Genomic DNA, 24,411 nt, shown 5'->3' with positions numbered 1-24,411 from the left:
TCAACATTCCAGACTAATTTAGAACAGTGGCTGGTGACTAAAAGAGGAGATGGTTAAAGAAAAATGAGACCAGTAAAATTCAGACAACAGTACTGTTGCTAGGTTCTTTCAGCATTTTATTGGTGAACACAAACATGGATTCTCAACACAAGTATTAACTTAAGCTTGTTCCTTTGAATCTTGTTTTTAAAAGTCAAGTTTCAGCTGCAGGACATATGAGGTAAGTGTTGCTGGATAAAATGGAAAGCTTTTATGCGGTACTAGGCAATCAGAGCCAAAATTGTACATCATTCACCGTTAGGAATACAGTAGCTGCCAAGCCAGAGAAAAGTTCTTCTAAATAAACAAAACTGCCTTGGCTTAATCTTTTCAAATCTAAGAGAATGTCCTTGATGATTTTTCAGAATGCATTGCTGATAACCATGAAATGGATTGTCTCTCAATGAAATTATTATAACTTATTATATATGAAGTTATAATTATTTTTGAAATCTAGTTTCTACTCTAATGTCAACCTACAAGGATCTAAAAAGAAGTTAGCAGAATTGGAACAATCATTACCATTATTATCAGGATTTCTCCCTCTAGTTGATCATGACATAAAGATGCAGAACCTATCTTCTTCAAATGTTGTTGGCCTAAGACTTTCAGATGTGAAATAGTCATGGCTAATGGAAATTCATACTTTCTTCCATTCCCCATTCTTCCATTAGGAGAATTTTGTTTCTTATATACCTAAATTAGGATCTTGCCCCTAAGTTCCTATCACTTTAACACAGAGTCCATGTCTTGTGCAGTAGCAATACTCACATTAAATAGCTTTGCTTGTATACAATTTTATTTGGACAATCATGTTACCTCTTTTCAGCCCACTTTTCTTGCTTTGGGGAGGAAAAAGATTCTTTCTCACAATCATACCTAGGATGGGCATGTTCATTTCTGTTCTGTCAAATAGTGAACCATCCTTTACAGCCAGAAGCCTTATTCGCTACTGGTAGTTCTCAACTTATAGCAACAATGGGAACTGTAAACTAATTGTTAAATGATGCAATTATTAAGCAAAGCATCATGTGACCAAACCCTTTTTTTTTTTTTTTTTTGCTGCATTCATTAAGAAATTATGTAACTGTGATTTGTTAGCTTTCTTGCTGGCTTCTCCATGGATTGTTTTGAAAGTCGGCTGGGAAGGTCACCAACAGTGATCGTGTGAGCATGGAATGGATAACCATCATAAATGGTGTGATGATTGCCAAGTGCCCAAATCATGATCCCATGAACTCAGGGATGCTGCAGTGGTTATAAGTGCAAGGTCTGGTTGTCAGTTTTTTTTCTGTATTGACATAAACTTGAATGGTCACTAAATGAATAGTCATAAATCAAGGATTGCCTCGTACTAGAAAACAGCAAAACACTGGGGGGTTTTCCCATGACAATTTCAGAATGCTTGATGACTCTATACAGTGTGTAAAGGCAAAATTTGGCATAGTATATTCACAAACTATGTTACTACTAAGGCTTAAAGAGAAAGATGTTAAATTTTTGGACTCTCATATCTTAATCAGCTTTGCCTCTGAACCCAACTTCTATTTATCCTTTAAGATTTTTGTTTGTGCTTGATCCTGAATCAGCATGTAAGCAAGTAATGTGTTGCAATTTGTAAGCAAGTAACCTTCAGTAATTCATAAATCACAGTTCTGCAACATTAAACCTGACTTTTATTCACATCTATCAAAAATACAGACAAGCCTTTTCAAAAATATAGTGAAGGCCAGCATTGTGCACCAGATTAAAGCAAACTAGATAGAATGAGAAATAATGAAAATAGAAGATTCCATAATTGTTGCTAACTACCATATGGATTTATGGGGTGAGAGTTGGGGACTAGTGAGAGTTCAGAGTTTATCAATATTTTTAAATATTGGCAAAATTTCCATCTGCACAAAGTAGATTCCAGTAAGAACAGAGCATCTGGTCAGAGCATAAAGGGAAAACCATAGAGCTACATATATAGAAATATTGAGTCAAAGGACCCATGTCTAGTATTCTTATTCCTGATCTTTTCTCTTGGTCTCTGCAGTGTTTCCTAACACAATGAATAGGTTTGGTGTTTTTCTTCTATTACAAAAAGTAAATTGCTACCCCTGAATCACTACTGCAATAAAGGCAAAACATGTTGGTCCCAACAACTATAACTCAGCTTCCAGTAACCTGGCCGTCACACAGATGTAACATATCTCTGTACACTGTGTTCCTAATGACTGGGTATTTAAAATTGAAAGACATCATCTTCACTCCAAGTCATAATATTTCACTGAGTGTATATGAACACACACACACACACACACAAATCAGGGAATCAATTTGAGCTGATAGTTAAAGCTCCAGATTAGGAACCAGGAGACTATGAATTCTAGTTCTGCTTTAGGCATGAAAGCTGGTTTAGTGACTTTGAACCAGTCAGTTTCCCTTAGCTCATGATGTCAGGCTCAGGTGGCAAACCAATTGATCAATTCTTGTTGAAACCAACAGATCAATATTGATCAGAAAAATGCCGACTCTGCATTGGCAGGAAAAAATCTAGCAAGAAAAAAGAAAAGAAAATGTATATACAAAACATTTTTGTTGATCATACAAAATTTCCATTCCACTGAATTCTTTTGCAATGTACATCTCATGAGTTTGGAAATCTAGTTCGGCATGATAGAAGTTGGGTACAGACCATGATTCATTTAATTTTTTGAATTCTTTTGGCAAAAACATCTGGAGGAAGATACATTTGTGAACCAGAATATAGCCAAGAATTTATAAAATCAACTTCCTGTCTGGGCTAATAAGAGCCCTAAATAGTTTGCTAGTCAACCCAGCTTGGTTGTTAGAAAAATAACACCGTAGAACCAAGCTGAGTCTGGATTGTTTGCTAATTTGGATACTGAACTATGTTACATGCACATGAATGCCAGAACATTTATTAGCTTATTCTAAGAAAAAATAAGCTTTTAAAGACTATTCAAATGTGTGCTCTCTTAATCCTTTTTGTGTCTGATACTATGTTCCTTGTCCAGTTACATTTCTACCCATAAAATTCCATTCATCAGTTTATCTTCAAAAGACACTATATGATGTAGGGATATGCCACATGAATTAAATACATATATTTAACATGTATCATTTTAAAAAATGACCTCAAGCCAGTTTTTATTATCTTCAAACTCTGTGAAAATTCAATTATATGAATATATACGATTTAAACTAGTTTCCATGACAAGAGCATACCTCTATGCTCTTGGATTTATGATTTCCAAAGATGCTATGCACATTCTCATCCTATAGTAGTTCAACTGTTTTAATGAGCACAATTTAAACTAATCTGAACTACAGGGATCATGTTCAATTTCCCCAATAAAGCTGAAATATATTTTATCAGAATGTATAAAAACTTCTGAAATCTCATCTTAAAAAGGTATTTTCTCCTTTCTTAAATCAATTTTACTGAATTTATAAAAGTGAAACTTTAATTGTCTAGAGAATGCACAACTAAATTTCTCTAACCCTAAGAACTAGGATCAGAGAATATACTCCAACCCAGGCATGCAAATACAGATTTAGAAAACTTGTCCATAAATTCACTACCAGCTGACATAAGTGAGGGAATGAATGTAAAATACATTAAGTAATGAATGCAAATGACTAGATCTGTCCAGTCTGTATGACATCAAGGTACAACAAAATGCTTAAAATATTTCTATAACTTATTTAAGAAACTGGTCAGCTGCTGGGAATTCACTATCCTGATCATTAATTTGCAAAGAAAATACACAGTAATCTGATAAAAGCTAGACATGCCCTATGCATTCAGGCTGGTTTGCAGGTGAAATATGAATCTGGCATGTAAATTCCTCATCTGTGCATTCTGAAAGACTATTTGAACAATAATAATTTTCAGATGGCCTTCTGTTATGTAAGTGCATTCATAGAGAAATACATATATACAAAGGGTGTTGCAAACATCAGGCCCTATAAGCCAATCTCTATGTATATTTCAGTTTTTTTCCCCTCCAGGGAAAATGTTACTATATTTAGGAGTGTTCAAAAGTCATGCATAAAACAAGTAAGAAAGGATTTAGAAAAAAGGCAATCAAGTTGAACAATTGATGTAATTTATGTAATAAATTGTCTATAGGGCCTGACTTTTGGTATATTCTCTGGGTTGGTTTGTATGTGTGTTTATTATATACATATTGAGAAAATTTGTGCACATGTGTGTATATATACACACACAATCCTCTGGTTGTATGTATGTATGTATGTATGTACATATATACACGAGCACACGTGCACAAATTTTCTCAACTGTTAGAATTTGCTGTTCCCTTTGTATAAAATGTGAAGTTATTCTGACCCCAAAAGAGGATACAGGAAATGAGCCTCAGTTCCTGTTTCCAACATCAATGAATAATGTGGAACAGAAATCCCAAATGAGAGTTTGATTGCTATGCCAGACTGGGAAGAAGGCACAAACTATCCTGATCTGCTTTGCAGCCACACTTTCTTTTCTAAGCAGAAACCATGTTAATAATAACTACTGCTTAGGACCTGGAATGCCTCGTTTTAACTGCAGACTGTTTCTGAAACTCTGTGTTTTCTTTGTTCAAGAACAACAACATTCAAAAACATGCTATCTTGACTGGTACCAAAGTAATAGATACAGTTCTAAAGTTCTTTGATGAACTCTTGTTGAACAGTGTAACCCAACCATGGGTGCCCACCACTCACACTATAGCCAGTGTTCTCAAAGAGACCAATAGCAGCCTTAGCCACCACGGAGACCTGGGCCACCAGGAATTTGAAGCCCTGTGCACGAGCCTGTGCCTCTAGAAAATGAAGGAGGCACTGACCCACACCAGAGCGCCTGTACCATCGGCTGACAGCCAAGCGCTTGAGCTCAGCAGTGTGAGGCTCTCTATCAAGAGGCTCCAAAGCCACACAGCCACACACATCATCATCATCATAAACAGCCACCCACAGCCCACGATGGCTTGCACTGTAATAAGCATGCAAGTGTTTAAGGTCTGGTGAGCGCCATAGTAGAAGTTTCAGAGCCACTACAGTGAGGAGTACTGGCAGCACAAGGGCCACCACAAAGGAGTTCAGGAAGAAGCGCAGTCCACTGCTCACAACTGCCATCAGTAATAAGGCTAGTGGCCGTGTCAGCACATAAAGTATCAAGCGGTTTTCTGTATCTTTGAATCCATCCTGATGGGAGAGAAATAGAAGAACATAAAAAGTCCTCAGTTTAGATGAACCCAAATGCCAGCGAAGTTATCAGGCATACATAATTGTCTCTAACTTTGTCTCACATAGCCATCGTACTCTTACCTGGTCCTGTTCAAAATCAGTCAGTGAGCTTTACGATACAATGATATGAACTCAGATATTCTTGGTTCTATCCTAGCATTCAAAACCACATGATCATATTGTCACAAATCATTTCCAACTAATTAAAATCCCACCTATTACTTTCACGTTACAAGAAAAAGTCAAAAGCAACAGGCATGATGTCTTTTAGGAAAACTTTTATGCTGTTAAACTTTGTAACTGAAAAATTCCAGAAAATATTCTGGACCCAAAAATACAATTGGACATCTCCTATGTCTTGTATAACTGCTGAATCCATGAAACTTTCAGAGCACAAATACAAGTATTATCAACCTGTTGAAGATACCTTCTGAAAAAATGTTTAACATGGATCAACACAGAGAAAATTCTCAAAAAAAAAAAAAAAGGAGTAGTACTGATGTAGCTAGATCCACGTTTTTCCTCCATCTCACCTTCAGAAGTTCCAAAACAATGGGGGCTTCATCCTCTCTCATTTCCCTGATTAACAGTTGTTCCGGGTCCAAGGTAGGCATATTGTTAGCAACTGATACCTAAAAGGAAAAAAAGTTCAAATATTGACTGAAAAATAATTTCAGACTACAGTGAGAGAGAACCTTTTGCTTAAATGGGGAAATAAATGCTTCTCAATACTCCAAGAGAAATCGAACTCCAACTACTCCATATAAGGGTGCTCAACCACCTCCACCATATAAAATAAATATAATTTGGTAAATATATATAAATAGTTAGGGAACATCTTTTCACATCTTAGTAATTATTCCTACTTTCAATTCCCCTCCCCATATTCTCCACATATGTTTAAACTACAGTACAGAGCCTTCTTTAAATTTATGAGCAAAATTGTGATAGGTATCACTCTGAAACAGGGTGATGTCTAACAGGAAAAAAGAACAAGTATTACAAATGGTTTTATTATAAAATCACAGACTGACAGTACAACAGGGCTAAAACCACAGATTGTTGATTACAACACAACAGATGAATGCCCAACTGCACTTTAAGCTAAAACACATCGTGGTTTAGTATGATGCACAAGTCCCTAAAGAATCACTGGTTACCTCTGGGCCACCTGCTCTTCTCTGGCTTCCGTTTTCTCTTTTGTTATACAGAGTCTCTTACTTCAAAAGATTATTCTGAAAGGGATTATTGAGAAAACGATGGGTTTTAGTGCTTTATATCTACTGCAAGTATCATTTTTCCTTACAATAAATTCACAAGTAGATTATCAAATGCAAACGAGCAATAAAGTTTTCCTCGTAAATTTTACAACAGGAAAACTGCAACACCTGTATTTTGCCTAACCCCTCCCTTTCATAAGAGGGCCACCGCAGCCACGCCTCCCCCGCCCGTGCAAAAAATAGAAGCACCTTATTTAGCATACTCACTACAGTTAAACCTTTCATGGTCTCCCCCTCTGTTCCCAATGGACTCACCCAGTTTGCAGGCTACCGCTGACTTCTCCCCTGCAGAGAGGCTCATGGGATATTCCAATAACTGTTACATTCTCCACTCCTCCTTCCAGAAAAACGGGAGGGGTGGATAGGAATGAGTCCTGACCCAAAGGCCCGATAATTCAATCTCTTTCCAGACTCAAGACTTCACTGAATATGCGCATGCGCTACATTCGTTCTTCTTCGACCCCTATCCCTTCCTACGCAGCCCTTAGTTACTGTTGCTAAGCGGGACCAATGTGGCTTCTCGGGTATGCCAAGACCGTCGAGTTGTAGAGATGTCCGAGGAAACGGGGAGGGGGATGACTGACCCCCCCCTTCTTTTTCTGTATTGTATAACAAAAAAAACTATCGGATGCATAAATCCTGGCAGACAGGAATTCAACAGATAAACCTATGCACAAATCATGGCAGACAAATTCAACAGGTAAATCTATACATAGAAAAGGATACATTAACCTTTTGCCTATCTGGATGTTATGGCAGTATTAAAAACACTATTAACCCTGAGGAGCCTATGTTGTTCACACATGGTGGGAAGAAAGGCTTTGGGATTGACATGATATATTTTCTTTTTGCCTAAACCTTTAAATTACATTCATAAGCTAGCAATGTAGAAAGCAGAATTTTTACTGTCTATAGGGGAGACTACCCAGTGGTGGGATTCAATTTTTTTAACAACCGGTTCTGTGGGCGTGGCTTAGTTGGGGAGTGTGGCTTGGTGGGTGTGGCTAGCTGGTCATGTGATTGGGTGGGTGTGGCTATGTGCATAGGGACTATTCAGAGGGTTGAAAAAAGTCATTTCTGACTGGTCCTCGCACTTTTGACTGGTCCTTGCACTTATGACCATCCTCACATTTATGCCCGTTGCGGCATTCTTAACAACTATGTCAGTCATTTCACCACTACTTCTCTTCACCACGGTGACAAGATAGGGCGCAAAACGTAAAATGTGAGGACAGTCGTAAATTCAAGGACTGGTCAAAAGTGTGAGGACCGGTCAAAAATAACTTTTTCAGTCCTCTGAGTAGTCCATATGCACATAGGGACTACCCAGAGGGCTGAAAAAGTGATTTCTGACAGGTCCTTGCACTTTTGATCGTCATCATTTATGCCATCATTTATCTTCTAGTCCAGAGATGTCCAACCTTGGCAACTTTAAGGCTGGCAGACTTCAACTCCCAGAATTCCTCAGCCAGCTATGCTGGCTAGATAATTCTGGGAGTTGAAGTCCACAAGTCTTAAAGCTGCCAAGTTTGAAGACTTCTGAGCTAGGGCTTGGGGTCACCCTTTTGGGGAGGGAGAGGGGTCTCATTTGGAGAGACCCCCTGCCTCTCAGGAAGCATCAGGCCCAGGGAGAGAAAGTTGCCAAGGTTGGACATCTCTGGACTAGAAGACCTCCAAAGGTCCCTTCCAATTCTGTAATTCTGGTATTGGCAAGCAAGCACAGTTAAGCTACTTAAATCCTCCAGAGCAGGGGTCCCCAACCTTTTGGACCTCAGGGACCATCAAGTTCATAATTTTAAATTTCGCGGACCACTAATACGAATCCAGTGTGCCACTTGTTGAAGCACCTGGACTCCAGTGATGGGATAGGGTCCTTCAGACACTCCCCCCTCTTTCTCTCCCCCCTTTCTCTCTCCCCCACTCTTTCTCTCTCTCTCTACCCCCTTTCTCACTCCCTCTTTCTCATTCTCTTTCTCTCTCCCCCCTCTTATTCTTTCTCTCTCCTCCTTTCTCTCCCCTCTCTCCCACTCTTTCCCTCTCATTCTTTCTCTCTCCCTCTTTCTCTCTCCCCCTTTCTCTCTCCGCCATTTTTCTTTCTGTCCCTTTCTCTCCTTCCCACTCTTTCTCATTCTTTCTCTCTCCCCCTGATTCTTTCTCTCTCCCCCTTTCTCTCTGTCCCTCACTCTCTCTCCCCCCTTTCTCTCCCCCCTCTCTCATTCTTTCTCTCCCTTCTCTCTCTCCCCCACTCTCTCTCTCTCTCATTCTCTTGCAGGGGGCCGATATGGTGACTGCAATGGAGAGCAAAATCTGGCTTCTTCTCTCTGCTGTAAGTGCAGCATCAGGATTCCACCTTGGTATATTTGCAGTGCAAGACAGCCCTTGTTTCCTGCCAACTCGGAGCGGTAAACAGCGTCTGGTTCGGGGAGCAGCCGGATTTTGCTCTCCATTGCTCTCTCGGCCCCCTGCAAGCTCTCATCTCTTGAGAAGCCCAACCAAAGTTTCCCGCACCACTTCAGGGAGCGCTCCTCGAGAGACGAGAGCTTGCAGGGGGCCAAGAGAGCAATGGAGAGCAAAATCCGGCTGCTCCCCGAACCAGACGCTGTTTACCGCTCCGAGCCCCAAGCGGCAGGAGAGGAGGGCTGCATTGTGCCGCAAATATACCAAGGTGGAATCCTGATGCCGCACTTACCTGCAAAAATTTTCAAATGTAGCCCTGCCCTCTAACAGCCCTCCTGATGTTCAACTGTTGTGTCTCAAGGAGGATACTTGGCCATCTTCATGCTTGAAAGGATTCTACAGTGTAACAGCAGATGTCTCCCACCTTGGCAGTTTAAGACTTGTGGACTTCAACTTCCAGAATTCTCCACAATTCCCCAGAATGGGCTAGGTGGGTTGAAGTCCACAGGTTGTAAAAGAGCCACAGTTGCCCAGCCCTGGGCTAGGGTAGGCTGACGCCACGCAGGTGGGAGGCAGGGCAGAGCGAGGGGCGGGCGAGCCAGCAATTTAACAAACGGTTCGGTGTGCTGCGAGGCCAATAAATTGCAAAAAAACACTGAGCCATTTGTTAAATTACTGACTCGCCCCCCGCCCCCCCACTATTTATTGGCAAGGGGCGGGGCGAGCCAGCAATTTAACAAACGGTTCGGCTGAACCGCCTAGAACCAGCAGAATCCCACCACTGAGACTACCATACCAAGAAATCCTTGAACTGCAGATTAGAACAGGGAGGAATTTTTAAAAAGCAGAAGAACAAAAGCATCCTGGGGAATGGTGGTAGCCATATCATGGCCAGCAAAGTGCCTAGATTCAGTCATGCATGTTGCCAATAGTTTTAGCTTGACTTAAAAATGGATTGTATACGTATTTAAATGTTACCTTCCCCCTGTCTTGGAATATAGCTGGCTGCACATTTAAATAGTGACCAATAATACAATAGGTTTATAGAGCCCCAGTTTCGTAAGCTACCGAAGCCACAGAAATTCACTATGCTGTGCCAATAATTTTGAATTCAACCAACTTCATAGGATTCAGCTGTGGGACAAAATGAAAGGCTTACCCATCTAAGCCATTTTAAGTTCTTGGAAGATAGGATAAATAAATACAAACAAAATATATACTAATTCGAAGTACTGATGGAGGGAGTATTTGATCTGTAAGCTTCTTTGCATCCAGCTTGCTAATGTTAATATTAAATGAGATCCTGAAAACAAAATCAGAGCTGTTCTGAAAATATTGTGTGGTTTAAAAGCTGTTGCTGAAAATAAAAGACAGTTCCCAATACCAAACGTGTATAGTAAATTAGTTTGCACTTCATTATACAATATGCAAATTACTTGTTGAAATTGTTACAGTAATTTATTTTTAGTATTATTATATATAGTACATAGGTGGTCTGAATGCACCCTCCTGTGGTGAGAGGAAATATTGAATACATGAAGGCAAATCATAGGTTTGATGTGTTACATTTATGTGCAGCTTTTCACTGGTCCAAAATGATAACATGAGTAGCAACTATGACAGCAAAGCTGTGATAAAGAAATCCTCTAGTTAGTAAGCCTAACTTAGTAACTAACTTATTAATGTGGTGGCTCAGTGGCTAAGACCCTGAGCTTGTCGATTGAAAGATTGGCAGTTCAGGGGTTCAAATCCCTAGTGCCGCATAACAAGGTGAGCTCCTGTTACTTGTCCCAGCTTCTGCCAACCTAGCAGTTCGAAAGCACGTAAAAAATGCAAGTAGAAAAATAGGGACCAACTTTGGTGGGAAGGTAACAGCATTCCATGCGCCTTTGGCGTTTAGTCATGCTGGCCACATGACCACAGAGACATCTTCAGACAGCGCTGGCTCTTCGGCTTTGAAACAGAGATGAGCACTGCCCCTAGAGTCGGGAACAACTAGCACATATGTGCGAGGGGAACCTTTACCTTTACCTTTAAGCCTTATGTATATCTATGAAACCCTTGTGCAGTGGTGGGTTGCCCCCAGTTCAGACCAGTTCACAAGAACTGGTAGTAAAACCAGCGGGAGGCTCCACCCACTGACCCAGACGTCATCATAAATGATCTGCGTATGTGCAGAAGAGCGTGCGCGGCCATGATGCGAACCTGTAGTAAAGGTAAGTAGAACCCATCTTGTGTAACATTAATCTATATTACAGGTACATTTAAATACATGCTTAATGCCCCAAACCTCATGAGGCAGAAATTTTGTCTTACACTGATTTTGAGATTAAGTACAGGGGGACAGAGGGCTGGTTCTATAATCATCAAAGCTCTGGGCTTTTGTTCTTAGAACAGTACATTTTCTAGTTGTCTTCTGTTCAATATCTACACTAGATACCTTCATAAATCTAACAGGAATGCAGCTTGTAAACCCTTGACTGAAGATCTGCACTATCTGGGATAGTCCTCTCTCATCAAGCATGCAACTTAGAGAGATACACACAAAGCGGTGAAAGAAGAGTACAGCTATATAACCAGCCAGATCAACAAAATTAACCTTGATGATCAATGGGGTACACTGATTGATGCAGCAAGATCACCCTCATATCCCCTTCATAAATATTGACCCTTGGCCAGTTGAGTCACATGTCCAAAGTCCTACTGAGTGCCTGAGGCAGAGGAACAGTTTCAGTCCTGACAAAATCAAGTGGCTGTGCTTATTTGAGTCCGCTGGTCCTGGAGATGTTCCATCAACTTTCAGTGGGTTTGCACTCCCTATTTGAGTTTGTTGTGCAATCTGCAGCACCTCTCAGACTCAAAGAGCAGGTGATAGCTGTGGTCAAGAGGGACTTTTGCAGAGATTTGGTTAGTATGCCGGTTGTGACCTTTTCTGGACTGGGACATCTTTCATGTCCTTTTCAATCCCCATTAGAGTTTACTGTCATGGACTCTACATAAGCTTGCTGTTGAAGACCATTTTGGAGCTATAGCTGGTATAGAATCTGGCAGCACAGGTAGTGTTGGTAATGTTGCATTACACTCATGTGACCTCAGTGCTTTAGAAGCTGCAACAATTACCAGTCAGCTTGCAGGAGCAATTCAAAGTGCTAGTGATCAGCTTTAAAGTTAGCCTGGTATAATCAGACAGAGAGGATGTGCTTTGAGCCCTGTCCATTAAACCAATGTTTCTTAAATGTGTAGTCCTTTCAGGGGGTCTGCAAAACTAACAGTTTGCCAGCCTGTGCTGAAAAATAAAGCAATATTAAAATCCCATTAATTGTATGAAGTGGTAGCAACAGTGTGTCAATTTTTATTCTTAATATGGTCAGCTTCGATAAATATAACCAATATGAACAAAAATCTCCTTTGGGTCCTCTGAAATTTTTAAAAGTGGGAAGGGATCCTGAAGGGAAAAACAGTTTAAGAAACACTGCATTAAACAATGTCATTTTGTAGGAACCAGAAAATATGCCCTCTGTTGTAATGCCTGCTCCCGAGAATGATGGTTCTCCAGAATCATGTAGTCTCCACCATTATTATGTTTAGAAAACCTGTTTATTCTCCTAGCCAGGGGTTTCAAACTGGCAGCCCATGGGCTGGATGCATCACATTCAGGCCATGCCCACTCCAGCTCCACCAAGGGAAAAAGCTTCATGAAACGTCATGTGATGGCAATGTGACAGCACGAGTTTGATACCCATGCCCTAGGCCTTGGGATACATTAATTGAAAAGAGAGGCTTTAGATTTGATATGTCTTCCAAAACAGCTTTGTATATTCTTATACTCTTATACTCTAGAGTTCTGTAGAGTTAGGCCTGTAAATAACCTTTATTTAAGAAAAAAAAACTTCTGACCCACTAGATCTCCACAATTGCCTCATATGTAGGCCCTACCTTGATAAAAAACAAACAAACAAACAAACAAACAAACAAACAAAAAATTCCAAGGATTGGCAATTCTGAAAGCAAGAAGATTATCAATCAGCATCTTTTGCAAATTAATTGGGTAGTAAGTGTTGATCTTGCCTGGCAAGAAGAAAAATGAGTGAAAGAAGATTAAATCATTCTGCCCAAAAAGAAAAAATAGGATTAGGGCAGGTTTTGTGAGATGGGTTTTCTGGAAGTTATTGTCTTTAATATGATGCATTTTTCCAGGATCATATAAAGAATAATAAAATCTAGGAAATCACAATGTTCTTAATATACTTGGTACTAATTCATGAAAAAGCTTCAGTATTGCAGCCCTCCTATAAATGAGCTAGTCCTCATATGACACTTGTGATGAAATCCCTCATTTAAAGTGTGAGCATAAACCTTAAAAATCCTTAATGTCTAAGATATTTTTGCTTCTGGGTTTGCCTCCTTCCTTCATGAAGCTATTAAGTTCTACAGAAGAGGAACTTCTGAAGATGCCTTGTTGATTGTTAAAGCCTTGTTTTTCTGGTGAAAGAGCTGACCATCTTCTGCCCTGCTGCAATGCTCTACCTCCAAAACTGTTGGGCTTTCTCTCTAGATTAAAAAAAACTTTTAAAAAATGACATTTTTTCTAAGTATTTCATGTTCAGCTAATTTTAGTACTATTTTTAATATATACTGTTTAATATAATGTTACTTGCTTTCAGTATTAATTTAATTTGAAGAACAGAATTTGAATTGAATGCTTGACTAGATTTTCACTGCTAAGGTGTAAACCAAGTAAATCATATTATGACTTGATTTATAAGCCCAGTTACTAAAGCATATTACTTACTCATCTCACCTAATTCTGGCTATATATCTCCCTATACTTCCTTGGTTAATTCAACTAGAATTAAATCAATGGCTTGTAACTATTTTGAACCACAAACTAGCTATACACATTTTAGTCTGGCATGCTTTGCAAACCTACTACTGTCTACTCAGAGATGAGCATTCCACAATTTTCTTCTTCTAGAATATCAAGAGGCTTGATAGCTGTTGAATTATTCGAGACTGTTACTGAAACCTCATTTTTGTTACCTCCTATCTATGCTAAACTTTAGTAGTATCTATATCCAGTCATGTACTGTATCTAAATGAATCAGCATGGAACTGAGAAAACGAAGAGTAACAATACCTTTTCACCTTTAAAAAAAGGCCTCAAGTCAGTAGTTTAATGCACAATCTGCTTCGCAAGTTGAATGGCAGAAACCCTGAAAAGCCTACCTTATATTTTCTTATCCCAGTTTAGTAAGTTAAAATATTAAAAAATGACTTTAAAAAAATATTGCAGAAACTTGACTGAGTTACGAGAAATATTTAACATTATTACATAATAAATGTGATCCAGCCTACATATGAAGGTACACTAAAAAAATACAACTGAAAAAGACCAAAGGAGCATCAAAGCAGTCTTTTATTTTCATTCCAGCTCACAAGGATCTTTGATTCTGTTGTGTTTCTTAGCACCAGGAACTAAGGTCCACTCAGGAAGAAATGTACTTCTGCACATGATAAAAGGGCTATAATGGAAGAAGGAATTAGCCATAAAAGCCATTGTAGTTGTATGATGCAGTCTATAGTAGGTGATAAAATTGTCTCCTATCATATCAGGCAATCTCAAGCTTGAATGTCCCCAATTTCCTACTTTACAAAAGGATTATGCTATTTCACAGCAGTATGGTCCACAGAAGGAAAATGGAGAGATCAGCTGCCCATTAATCACATTCTTGTCTAATAGAATGGGTACAATTAGGCTTTTTTTTTTTTTTTTTTTTTTTGCTAGAACAAAATGTTTTAAATATAGGGATGGATTTGGGTAAAAATAAGACTGGGCTGGCACTTCCTCATGTGCAGTATATATTGATGCTGAGAGATTATTGTGGCTGCAGGGATAGAAGCAGCAGCGGCAAACCACATAGGATCAGAAGAATAACAAAGGACATGCTTTGGACCAGCAGGCAAGGTTGAACCCAGCTATTTGTTGAGAAAATTTGTCCTGAGGAACTCAAGCAGAACTCACTTGGTGAGCTGACCACCTCAAATACAGTATATGTTTGAAGTTGTCCAGTCCCAAATCACGCAATCTAGCCCCATTCTTAATTCTTTGTAGAAACCAGACTGTTCCTGATCAATACTCCAGTCCAGGTATGTGAGGCAGCTGTTTTTTTAGAAGGTGTGAACAAGTTGCATGTTTGGTACTGTTTGCACAATTTGAATGGAAGACAGTCCTTGGGATGTAACTGGGTTTTGTAAAAGCTGCACCATTTGAGGTGTGCTGTTGTTTTCAACAGCAGCTTGATTGTTATCTGAGCTACTTACCTGCAGGGTCGGTACACTCTCCAGTACTTGGAGAGTCTGCTCACCCTGTGCACTGCGGATAATCAACAGATTCTGCCCAGTCCCTGAGCTACCATCAGTACTATGTAACTGGAGGCCAGACAGTTCCTGCAGGGTCTGGATGTTCTCTACTTCCTGAACACACAAACGGGTTTGTTCTCCACCTGCCCGTCTCAACACTAATACATTTTGAACCCCTTCTTCAGTCTGCAGAGTCTCAAAATGCATGTCTTGCACACCCTCAAGGTTCTCAACCTCACTTCCAGACCCTAGCAGTTCCTCTCCTGGAGAATTCTGTACAACAATCAGGTCCTGGCTTTCTTCTTCCATGTTGGATCCCTGATGGAGGTCCACTTCAGAAAGGTCATGTGAGCTAGACAGAGCAGTTCCAATCTCATTCATTTCCTGAGCTGAGCCCAGAGTCTGAAGTTGGACACTGACCATCTCTTCTGAAGGCTGAAGCTGCTGCCCTTCCTGGGAAGACATAAGCCCCTGGATCTGATTTGCACTATCCAACTGCTGGGAAGGAGCAAGGCCTTGGATTTCAACACTGTTCACAGACTGATTTGACTGAGGCAAATTCTGAATCTGAAGAGAGTTGGCCTGCTGACAAGATGTTAAGGTCTGGATCTGAAGAGAGCTTACTTGTTGGGAAGACTGGAGGTTTTGGAACTGCAGGGTCCCCACCTGCTGGGAGGATGTTACAGCCTGAAATTGCACAGTATTCATCTTTTGTGAAGGCTGAAGTGTTTGGAAGTGCACTGTGCTAGCCGGTGGATAGCTGGACAGACCCTGGATCTGCACAGTGTTCTGGGGTAGAGGCAGACTTTGAATCTGTAGAAGACCAGTTTGTGGAGGGTTAGGGACAGCCTGGATCTGAATTGTGCCAGTTTGCTGGGCAGTAGGCAAGGTTTGAATTTGTAGTGTGCCACTTTGTTGGGCAGTGGAAATGTTTTGGAGTTGCTGAGGCAGAGTTTGAATCTGGATAGTACTTGTTGATGGATTGGGTGGTATATATTGTATCTGAACTGTGCCCACCTGCTGTTCTGGCAAACTCTGGAGCACCATAACATTCTGTCCATTGGTCTGCAGTCCTGGTGACCTCTGGATTTGTACATTAGGGATAGGCTGCATATTGGTTCCAGTGGTACTGGGCATTAAAATAATATTCTGGTTGCTAGATACTGGTGATGGTGGGGGAGGTACTGACACAGACTTCTTTCCCTTACTTTGACGGAGTAGGACAGGTCTGCTTGGAGTAGTGGAAGCACTTGGCACCAGGGTAAAAGTTGCTGAAGCAGCAGGTGTAGTCGTTACCATCTGTGGACTGGGCAAAAGGATGAATTTGGGGGGTGAACTTTGTAGAAGTGGCTGCTGCTGCTGCTGCACACTGGGAATGAGTTGCAAGCCCTGAGCTGTCTGCACTAGCAAGAAAGTTTGACTGTCGGAAGAAACAGCTGGGGATGGGTTGCCACTTAGGTCCACATTCAGAGTGGCCTGCATGTTGGGTACGATTTGTACCTCCTGGGTGGCAGCAGACAAGGCAGCAGTTGTGTGATTGGCTGCCTCACTGCTGTTATGGGTACGCAAATGACGCTGTAGGTAAGATGCCATGACAAAAGCCTTGCAACAAACTGGGCACTGGAAGGGGCGTTCCCGGGAGTGGGTGCGTCGGTGGAGTGCCAAGTTGGATGAGTGAGTGAATGCCTTGCCACAGTCCCGGCAGCAATAGGGCCTCTCACCAGTGTGCACCCGCTGATGTTGCCGGAGGTTGGAAGTCTGAGTGAAAGCCTTGCCACAAGTCTGGCAGGCAAAGGGGCGCTCCCCTGTATGCAGCTGCTGGTGCCGACGAAGGCATGAGGTATTCTTAAAGGCTTTCCCACAATCCTGGCAGGCATATGGACGCTCTCCAGTATGCTGGCGTAAGTGGTATTGGTAATGAGAGGCCCATTTAAATGCCATGCCACAGGTGGGGCAGGTGAAAGCACGCAGCCCTGTATGTACCCGCTGGTGAATGCGCAGTAGCGATGAGCGCTTGAAGGCCTTCCCACATTCACTACAAGCATAGGGACGCTCACCTGTGTGATCACGGAGGTGATAACGTAGCCCCGAGGAGCCCTTGAATGACTTCCCGCATTCTCCACACACATATGGTCGCTCAGGTGGTGGAGGTGGTGTTGCGGTGGCTGTAGGCACTGGCTCAGCCTGTGCTGGACAGGTCACTTCAGCTTCCTCCAGCCTCTGTTCAGCTGGGGGATGTGAACGTTGGTGGCCCAATAAGCTGGCCAGTGCAGGGAAGGAGCGCTCACACACCACACAGGTGTAAGTGCGATCTGATGAATGTTGGCTCTGCTGATGCCTTGCTAAACCTACTGCACTCTTGAAAGTCTTACCACACACTGAGCAAGATACTGAGGGCGTGGGAGATACTACAGGTGCCGTCTCCTCCTGCACTGATGGTGGTGGCATTTCTGGCAGAGGCAACGGCTCTGTTGGGGCCAAGTGCGTTTCTTGGTGACTTAACAGTTGCTCTTGCAAGGGAAAAGTAAGATGGCAGATACTACATCGAAATATCATCTCTACTGTGGTGGTTGGCTCCTCCAAGAAGAGTTGTGCTGGAGGTGCAATGTCAGCATGAGTCTCTAGGTGCTGCTGCAAATAGGTATCAGATGCAAAAGCTTTACCACAAATAACACAGGTGTGAATAGAGCGGGCAGTGTGTGCTGATCGGCAATGCAGTGCTAGATTAGATGAGTGCGTGAAAGCTTTACCACAGTCCTGGCATCGATAGGGTCTCTCACCAGTGTGTACTCGCTGATGCTGTCGTAGGTTTGTGGATTGAGTGAAAGCTTTGCCGCAGATAGGGCAGACATAAGGACGCTCACCTGTATGTGTGTGGCGGTGCCGCCGCAAGCTAGAAGAGTTCTTAAAGGCCTTATCACATGCTGGGCAGGGATAGGGGCGTTCTCCAGTATGTTGGCGCAGGTGATACTGGTAATGGGAAGACCACTTAAAGGCTTGGCCACAATGAGCACATTTAAAAGCACGCAGACCAGTATGTACACTCTGATGGATCTGAAGCAAGGATGACCGTTTAAAGGCCTTGCCACATTCACCACACTTATATGGTCGCTCACCCGTGTGTCCACGCTGGTGATACAGCAAGGCCGACGAACCTTTGAAAGCCTTGGGGCATTCTGAGCACTTATAAGGTCGCTCGCCTGTGTGAGTCCGCTGGTGATGAATGAGCCGTGATGACCATTTGAACACCTTGCCACATTCTAAGCATTCATATTGATGATCGCCACTGCCACCTGCAACAGGACCTCCACCTGTTGGGGCCACTGCGGGCACTGCTGCTGCCTGCATCTCTATCTGCTGAGCTCCCACCATTTCACCTGCTGGAGAGAATCAGTATTACCTGTTTGTCACAACTGTCACTAACATGTTAGCAAGACTTATTCAGCAAAATATGTCACTAATTGACTTGTAATTCAATATGTTGCATGCATGTCAAAAAATAAATTATATATCTGAGAAATAAACAAAATCTTCCCTACAGTGATCTTCGCTCACTCCATGTACTTTGTCCCAGAACTTAAATAAGGTAAATAAGCAATGCTATCTAAAAGTTTAGGGAACTGATGATTTCTACCATCATCTTCCATGGATGCTATTGGCAAGACCAAGAGCCCAGAAAAGGAAATAAACTATATTCCTAGCCCTGGCTATTAAGGAACAGAGACATATTAACACTGGGATTATTTTACCAAACAATTACCTTGTAACCTCAAAGTCGCACCAATGTATACAGCTACAGCAACAAGACCCTGAGAAGCAGATATTTTCTATCCTCATCGTTATAATATTCTAAATGTATTACACCGTAACATATTCTAGTAGCCTATTTATGGATTAAAATAATGGTAATTCACATGTAAATTGCATAAATAATAATATTTGAAACTTGAATTATCAGGCTGAAATAAGAGCAACTATGTTTATTTTAACAAAAAGAAAAGAATGGTATATTCAAATATAATGGGTGCAATATTTTAATTGACAATACAATATTAGAACTGAAAGAGGGATCTGGGGGAAGGGAAGGGAAGGAAAACCGACAAGAAAGGATATTACTACTCAGATATGAAATCTTGTTCATCTGTAGCAATTGGTAGGCAACTAAAAAGCAGCAAAACATCTGGTTACTAGTGCTGAGCAGTTTGTGAAATTGGAGGAGTTGGAATGAGGCAAGTCCAGACACTTTGTAATCAAGAGTTCAGATTATGGCTGAGAATTTCTTCATGCTATCAAAGGGGTACCTGTGAAAGTGGTAAGTCACAATTCCTATGTCTCTCAGTTTTGGCCAAATTTGAAAAGGCAACTGGGGGCTGAAATGCAGATCTGGAGCCACAATTTTCCAATTATACAATAAACCATTAATCTCTCTCTCTCTTTCTCTGGGAAATGGGACATTGGTTAAATATTTTACATCTTCAAGAATCCTATTTTATCTCATTCTCCCTGTCTCAGAGGGAGAGGGGAAGGGAGCGGTAGATAAAAATAGGATTCTTGAAGATGTAAAATATTTAACCAATGTCCCATTTCCCAGCATTCACATAATACTTTAGAAACCAAATGTTACTGAAGCGCAGAAAAAGGGTTACAGGGTGAGTAGAGGGTTTATTTTCCCTCCAATTTCTCTCTCTCCGTTTTTTGAAATAGGCCCATTTGACTTTAAGCAATGTCCAGCCTCATAACGGTGTGAAGAGGACAAGCCATTCTCTCACTTGTTGAACTGCAGCCTGCATCCTCCAGCAGGGACCACAATGCAGGTTGGGCACTGATGGGAGTTGTAGTCCATCCTAAGGGCGCCAAGTTGGAGAATGGTGGCTTAAAGGTGAACCTCTCATGAACCGCTAGGTGAGAAGGAATTCCACATTCACGTGTCCCTCAATTACAGCCCTTCCTATTGCCTCCAATATTGTAAGATGAAGAAACATCCTGTAATTAAAATTGCCTTCCCCATTTCTCCACCCGACCACCTTGGGAACAAGCGAATATTCTGTCGGAGGGAAAAAAATTCCCCTTTTGTGACATGCCCCTTTAAAGAAAGAGCCTTTCCTTTAAGGAACCCAGCTCCGCCGCCCCTCCCCCTTCGCTGCCGTTCGGTCTCGCGACGTCTTTTTTTCCCCTTCCCCCTTGCTGTCCCACTAATACTCTGAGTTTTCTCCTCACCTGGACCTTTTTTTTCCTTCCCGCGAACCTCGTTGCAATGAGGGATTGATGGGAGAGCCGCCACGGGGCTATGGGGGGAGGGGCACCCCCTCCTCCCTCCTAATAGCCAGGGGCGCGAGACACCCAACCTTTACCTTGCTCACACTAACAGCCCGCGACGCCGGCCAACCCCACCCCTTTGCTCTTCTGCCATTGGCTACTCAGAACATCTTGGGAGTTGTAGTTTAAATACAAGTCTTTCGCCATCTTGGCCATGGGGCACGTGACCGCGAAGTAAATATGCTGGAGGCTCAACAGGAAGCGCTTTCTGTGCTAGTTCGATGTCAGGCAACTGCGTGGTCGAGGCGCAGATTTGGGCGGTCGCGGAAGTGCTATGGTGTGATAAGAATTCGGATATTAAGAACACATCAATGCACGTGCATTTGTTTCTGTTGTTAGTCTACTCCCAGGACAAAGTGTTTCTACCTGCTGAATGAAGTTTAATGTTTACACAATGCACTTTATCCAGGCTGAATCATGCAAGTACAAACTACATCGTTAGTTCCCTGAATCACAACAATGGGAACTCACAACTCATACATTTGTTTGCTTGAAACATTGAATCTTTTCAGCACTAGGGACCGGCTCCGTGGAGAGAGAGGTTTTTCTGTGGACCGAAGAGGGCGTGGTTTTGTCCGCTGCCTGCATCCCGCGGACGGGGCTTCTGCTTGTTTGTGCATCCCAGTTGTTGGCATGCAGTGTACCGGTTCTGGTCCACAGACCAGGGTTTGTGGACTTTGTATTACATACAGCTAGTCCTCATCTTACAACCACAGTTGAGCCCAAAACGTCTGTTGCTAAGTGAGACAGTTAAGTGAGCTTTGCCCCATTTTACAACCTTTCTTCCACAGTTGTTAAGTGAATCACTGCAGTCATTAAATTAGTAACATGGTTGTTAAGTGAATTTGAATTCCCATTGAGTTTGCTACCTGTATTTTACACTAAATATTACTAAGGGGTGGCTGATGGACTGGAGGGAGGGGCTTTTGCCATTAATGGATTGATAATAATAATGGAGAAATGCTTAGAATACTAGAATAGTTAAATAGGAAGAAATTAGAGGAAATGTATTAATTTAGTTGTAAGGAGTGCAATTAGAATTCAGAATAAATACATTTCTAGTGTGCACATATATATGCAGGCTTTCTGGCTTGTTCACAGTAAATTTGGGCTGAAGCCAATTAAACAAAACCAAAAATACTCAGTTAAATAATATATTGTAGAAAAGCTGAGAAGCCATTATGAAAGATTTTGTGACTATTGTGTATCAAAAGTGATTCCTATTTATACTGAAATCATTTTTTTTCTAATTTTGCTCCTCTTTCTCTTGCCCAAATTATGCAATGAGCTTCATGGTTTTCTCCTTTGGATGGGAGAGCCAATTTCCATTAGGTTGTAGTTTTGACAGTAGACAAATAAAATACCAGGTTATTTTCCTTTGACCATGTAAAAAGTATCCCACGCCCCAGTTTATTTCCAAGCTGTTTCAAAGTTCTTGCCCTGTCAATGTCCAGGAGGTTATTTGTAATGTGCTCCTATATAGATCAGTATGGTTGGATGGAGGGTGCTTATTTTGGATACAGAAACTGAATTAAATGACCATCTTCCTTTTCTGTTCTGTTTTGTGATATTTTGAGATTGCTTTTAGTCTTATCAACAAGCTCGCAAACAACAACTTCAACATTTTTCTTCTCTGTCTCTTTCAGTCCCTTTCCACGGCAGAGGGAACATGACCTGGGTAACTTGCTGAGTTGTCCTAGAGTTACATGGCATCCTGGGAGCCAGCCTAAGTTATTAGCCTACTGGAAGAAATCCAGCATGTTCCAGGACTGAGGTGTGAAAGCATCGTTGACAAGAGATTACACAAACACTTTTACTGTTACACAACAGCCTTTTGGCTGTTTTCCTAACTAGTGATCAGAAAGTCAGAATGTCAATTGTGAATAGACCATCAGAGTTTATATTTCATTACAGAACATGTCAGAGGTTAGATAGTCCCTATGGCATTTTAAAAGTTCTGAATGTTGTTATAGTGCACACCAGAATCAACTTTTTTGCCTTCTTAAACTATATCTATGCATGTTTATCTAGAATAAAAATTCGAGTCTTGCACATCTAGAATGAATTGAGGAACCAATTATCCAGATTATTTCTGAATAATTCCATACAAAATAAAAAGGTACACTCATACCTTGCCTTGGAAAACAGAGAATTCTTCTAGGATTTTTTTTCTGTTCATCTTGCTACATATAGTAATTGTTTAGAAGAATCAGAGAGTTATATGTTAAAATTGGACTTTCCAGCTTGATCTTATTCAGCACTGGTATGCGTAAAACAAATGGTTTTATTTAGATTTTGCACAAATGAGATGGTGTATAGCCCTAGTAAAAAAGCACATTTGGTTTAATTAAATGGAAAATGCTTAAGTTGAAAATATTTGAATGTGCCTCCCATCTCTGATTTAGTGATCCTTTGTTTAGATGTGATCCAATAAACACCTGCATGAGTGTAAACATGGTAATCCAACTTTAGGACAATCTGTCATTCTTAATTATTTTTTAGTGACTAGAAAGCTTATGTGAAGCTAAGGATTTGCACAGCTCAGTTGAACTAACTTGCAGATGCTCCTTAGTGATCTTTCAGAGGGTGTTTTTTAAAAGATGTCAAGCATGCTTAGTCTCTGGATAGCTTAGCATGCCTCGGTATTCATCAAATTTCAGAAAATTTAAAATGTTTTGTGGTGCTGTGGAGTGGGGAGAAAAGACAGAGAAGGCACCTTAACATTAAATGCCTTCTTATCAAAAGGTATAGAGAGCACAAAATTTGCCCATTGATCTTGATTTGGGTTAGAGGAGAAACTGTGACAAAAGCCTGAAAGACATTGAAAGAGACCTGGCAGATCCATGTTATTTACTATGTGCTTGTTCCAGGATTGTTGACGACAGCTGCACTACTCTGAACAGGACTAGAAATCTAAATCAGATGGAGAACAACATTCCTGGATCTGTGCCAGGATCAAAATTAAACGTGTTGTGTGGCCATAGGCACAGTTAGCCAAGCTACTGCAAAGTTGGAAAGGAACACAAACTGAATTGCCACCTGCCTGCCTGAGTTTTGTTTGCAATTAGCAGCAGTTTCCTTCTTTTTAGAAGTTTAGAGCAATTAAAGCTTTTAGCAATTAGATGAATGCTTTACTTTAACAATGTATGCACAGTAAATAACTTCAGACTGTTTATGTACTGAAAAATACATTAATCAAAGAAAGGGGAAAAATATAAACACACAAACGAGTACTTTGAATACTTACATTTCAGTGCCTAGTGGAAAACTTTCAGAAGAGAATTTGGTGAACAATAGAAAAGAAACATTGTGCATCTCTCCTCAAGTGTGAGGTGGAAATCCTGCAATTGCTTGTTGGTCATTGCTGTATTATAGATATGGTGGCTTTTTAATCATGTAATTAGTTTTGTAGAAGCTCAATGAATTTCTAAATACTACACAGAGAAGAAATCAAAGGACTTAATCCCAAACAAATGGGAAAAGAACTGATTTAAATTTCTTGATAATATTGTGCTTTGTACCATCTTTAAGCCACAAATGTGAGTTCTTTTTAGTAGATTGACTGAATCTGACTAGCTGGTCTTCCTTAACATAAATATCATATAGTTTTCATTTAGTGCATTTATAGTGGCAAGAAAATTAAGTATAGAATGGAGATTGGACAAAATCTTTGACAAAATCATTCAAATCTATCTGAAAGGGATTTTTCCTGGTACTAAATTGACATACTATACATCCATGCATGAATTGGCAAAAAACTTCC

At 41.0% G+C, this 24,411-nt stretch overlaps 1 protein-coding gene and 1 long non-coding RNA gene across 9 annotated transcripts; one reads left to right on the top strand and one right to left on the bottom strand.

The window, feature by feature from the left end:
- The first annotated feature begins 1 nt into the window (after position 1).
- On the top strand, positions 2 to 23,788 carry LOC117668991 (uncharacterized). Of its 4 annotated transcripts, none has more exons than XR_004592339.3 (3): positions 2 to 220; positions 22,295 to 22,422; positions 23,519 to 23,788. It is a non-coding gene; the product is annotated as an uncharacterized LOC117668991 (long non-coding RNA). The 4 variants fall into 4 exon arrangements; XR_015733713.1 differs by lacking the exon at positions 2 to 220 and adding an exon at positions 20,522 to 21,314; XR_004592340.3 differs by lacking the exon at positions 2 to 220 and adding an exon at positions 20,835 to 20,925.
- Positions 1,699 to 20,729, bottom strand: LOC117668990 (putative N-acetyltransferase 14). Of its 5 annotated transcripts, none has more exons than XM_087891949.1 (4): positions 20,550 to 20,690; positions 15,294 to 18,712; positions 5,829 to 5,927; positions 1,699 to 5,253 (listed from the first exon to the last, which is right to left on the bottom strand). In XM_087891949.1, the coding sequence occupies exons 2-4, from the start codon at positions 18,702 to 18,704 to the stop codon at positions 4,711 to 4,713; spliced, it is 4,053 nt and encodes a 1,350-aa protein (XP_087748075.1). In that variant the 5' UTR covers positions 18,705 to 18,712; positions 20,550 to 20,690; the 3' UTR covers positions 1,699 to 4,710. The 5 variants fall into 5 exon arrangements, with proteins under 5 accessions (XP_087748075.1, XP_034278969.1, XP_060549638.1 ...); XM_034423078.3 differs by lacking the exons at positions 15,294 to 18,712; positions 20,550 to 20,690 and adding exons at positions 6,456 to 6,530; positions 6,831 to 7,539; XM_060693655.2 differs by lacking the exons at positions 15,294 to 18,712; positions 20,550 to 20,690 and adding exons at positions 6,456 to 6,530; positions 6,783 to 7,475.
- Positions 23,789 to 24,411: the final 623 nt, after the last annotated feature.

This window comes from Pantherophis guttatus, chromosome 4 (assembly GCF_059756535.1).
Source record: "Pantherophis guttatus breed Tessera chromosome 4, ASM5975653v1, whole genome shotgun sequence".
Taxonomy (NCBI): domain Eukaryota; kingdom Metazoa; phylum Chordata; class Lepidosauria; order Squamata; family Colubridae; genus Pantherophis; species Pantherophis guttatus.
Note: the sequence above shows the minus strand (reverse complement) of the source record. Positions and strands in the feature narration are given on the sequence as shown.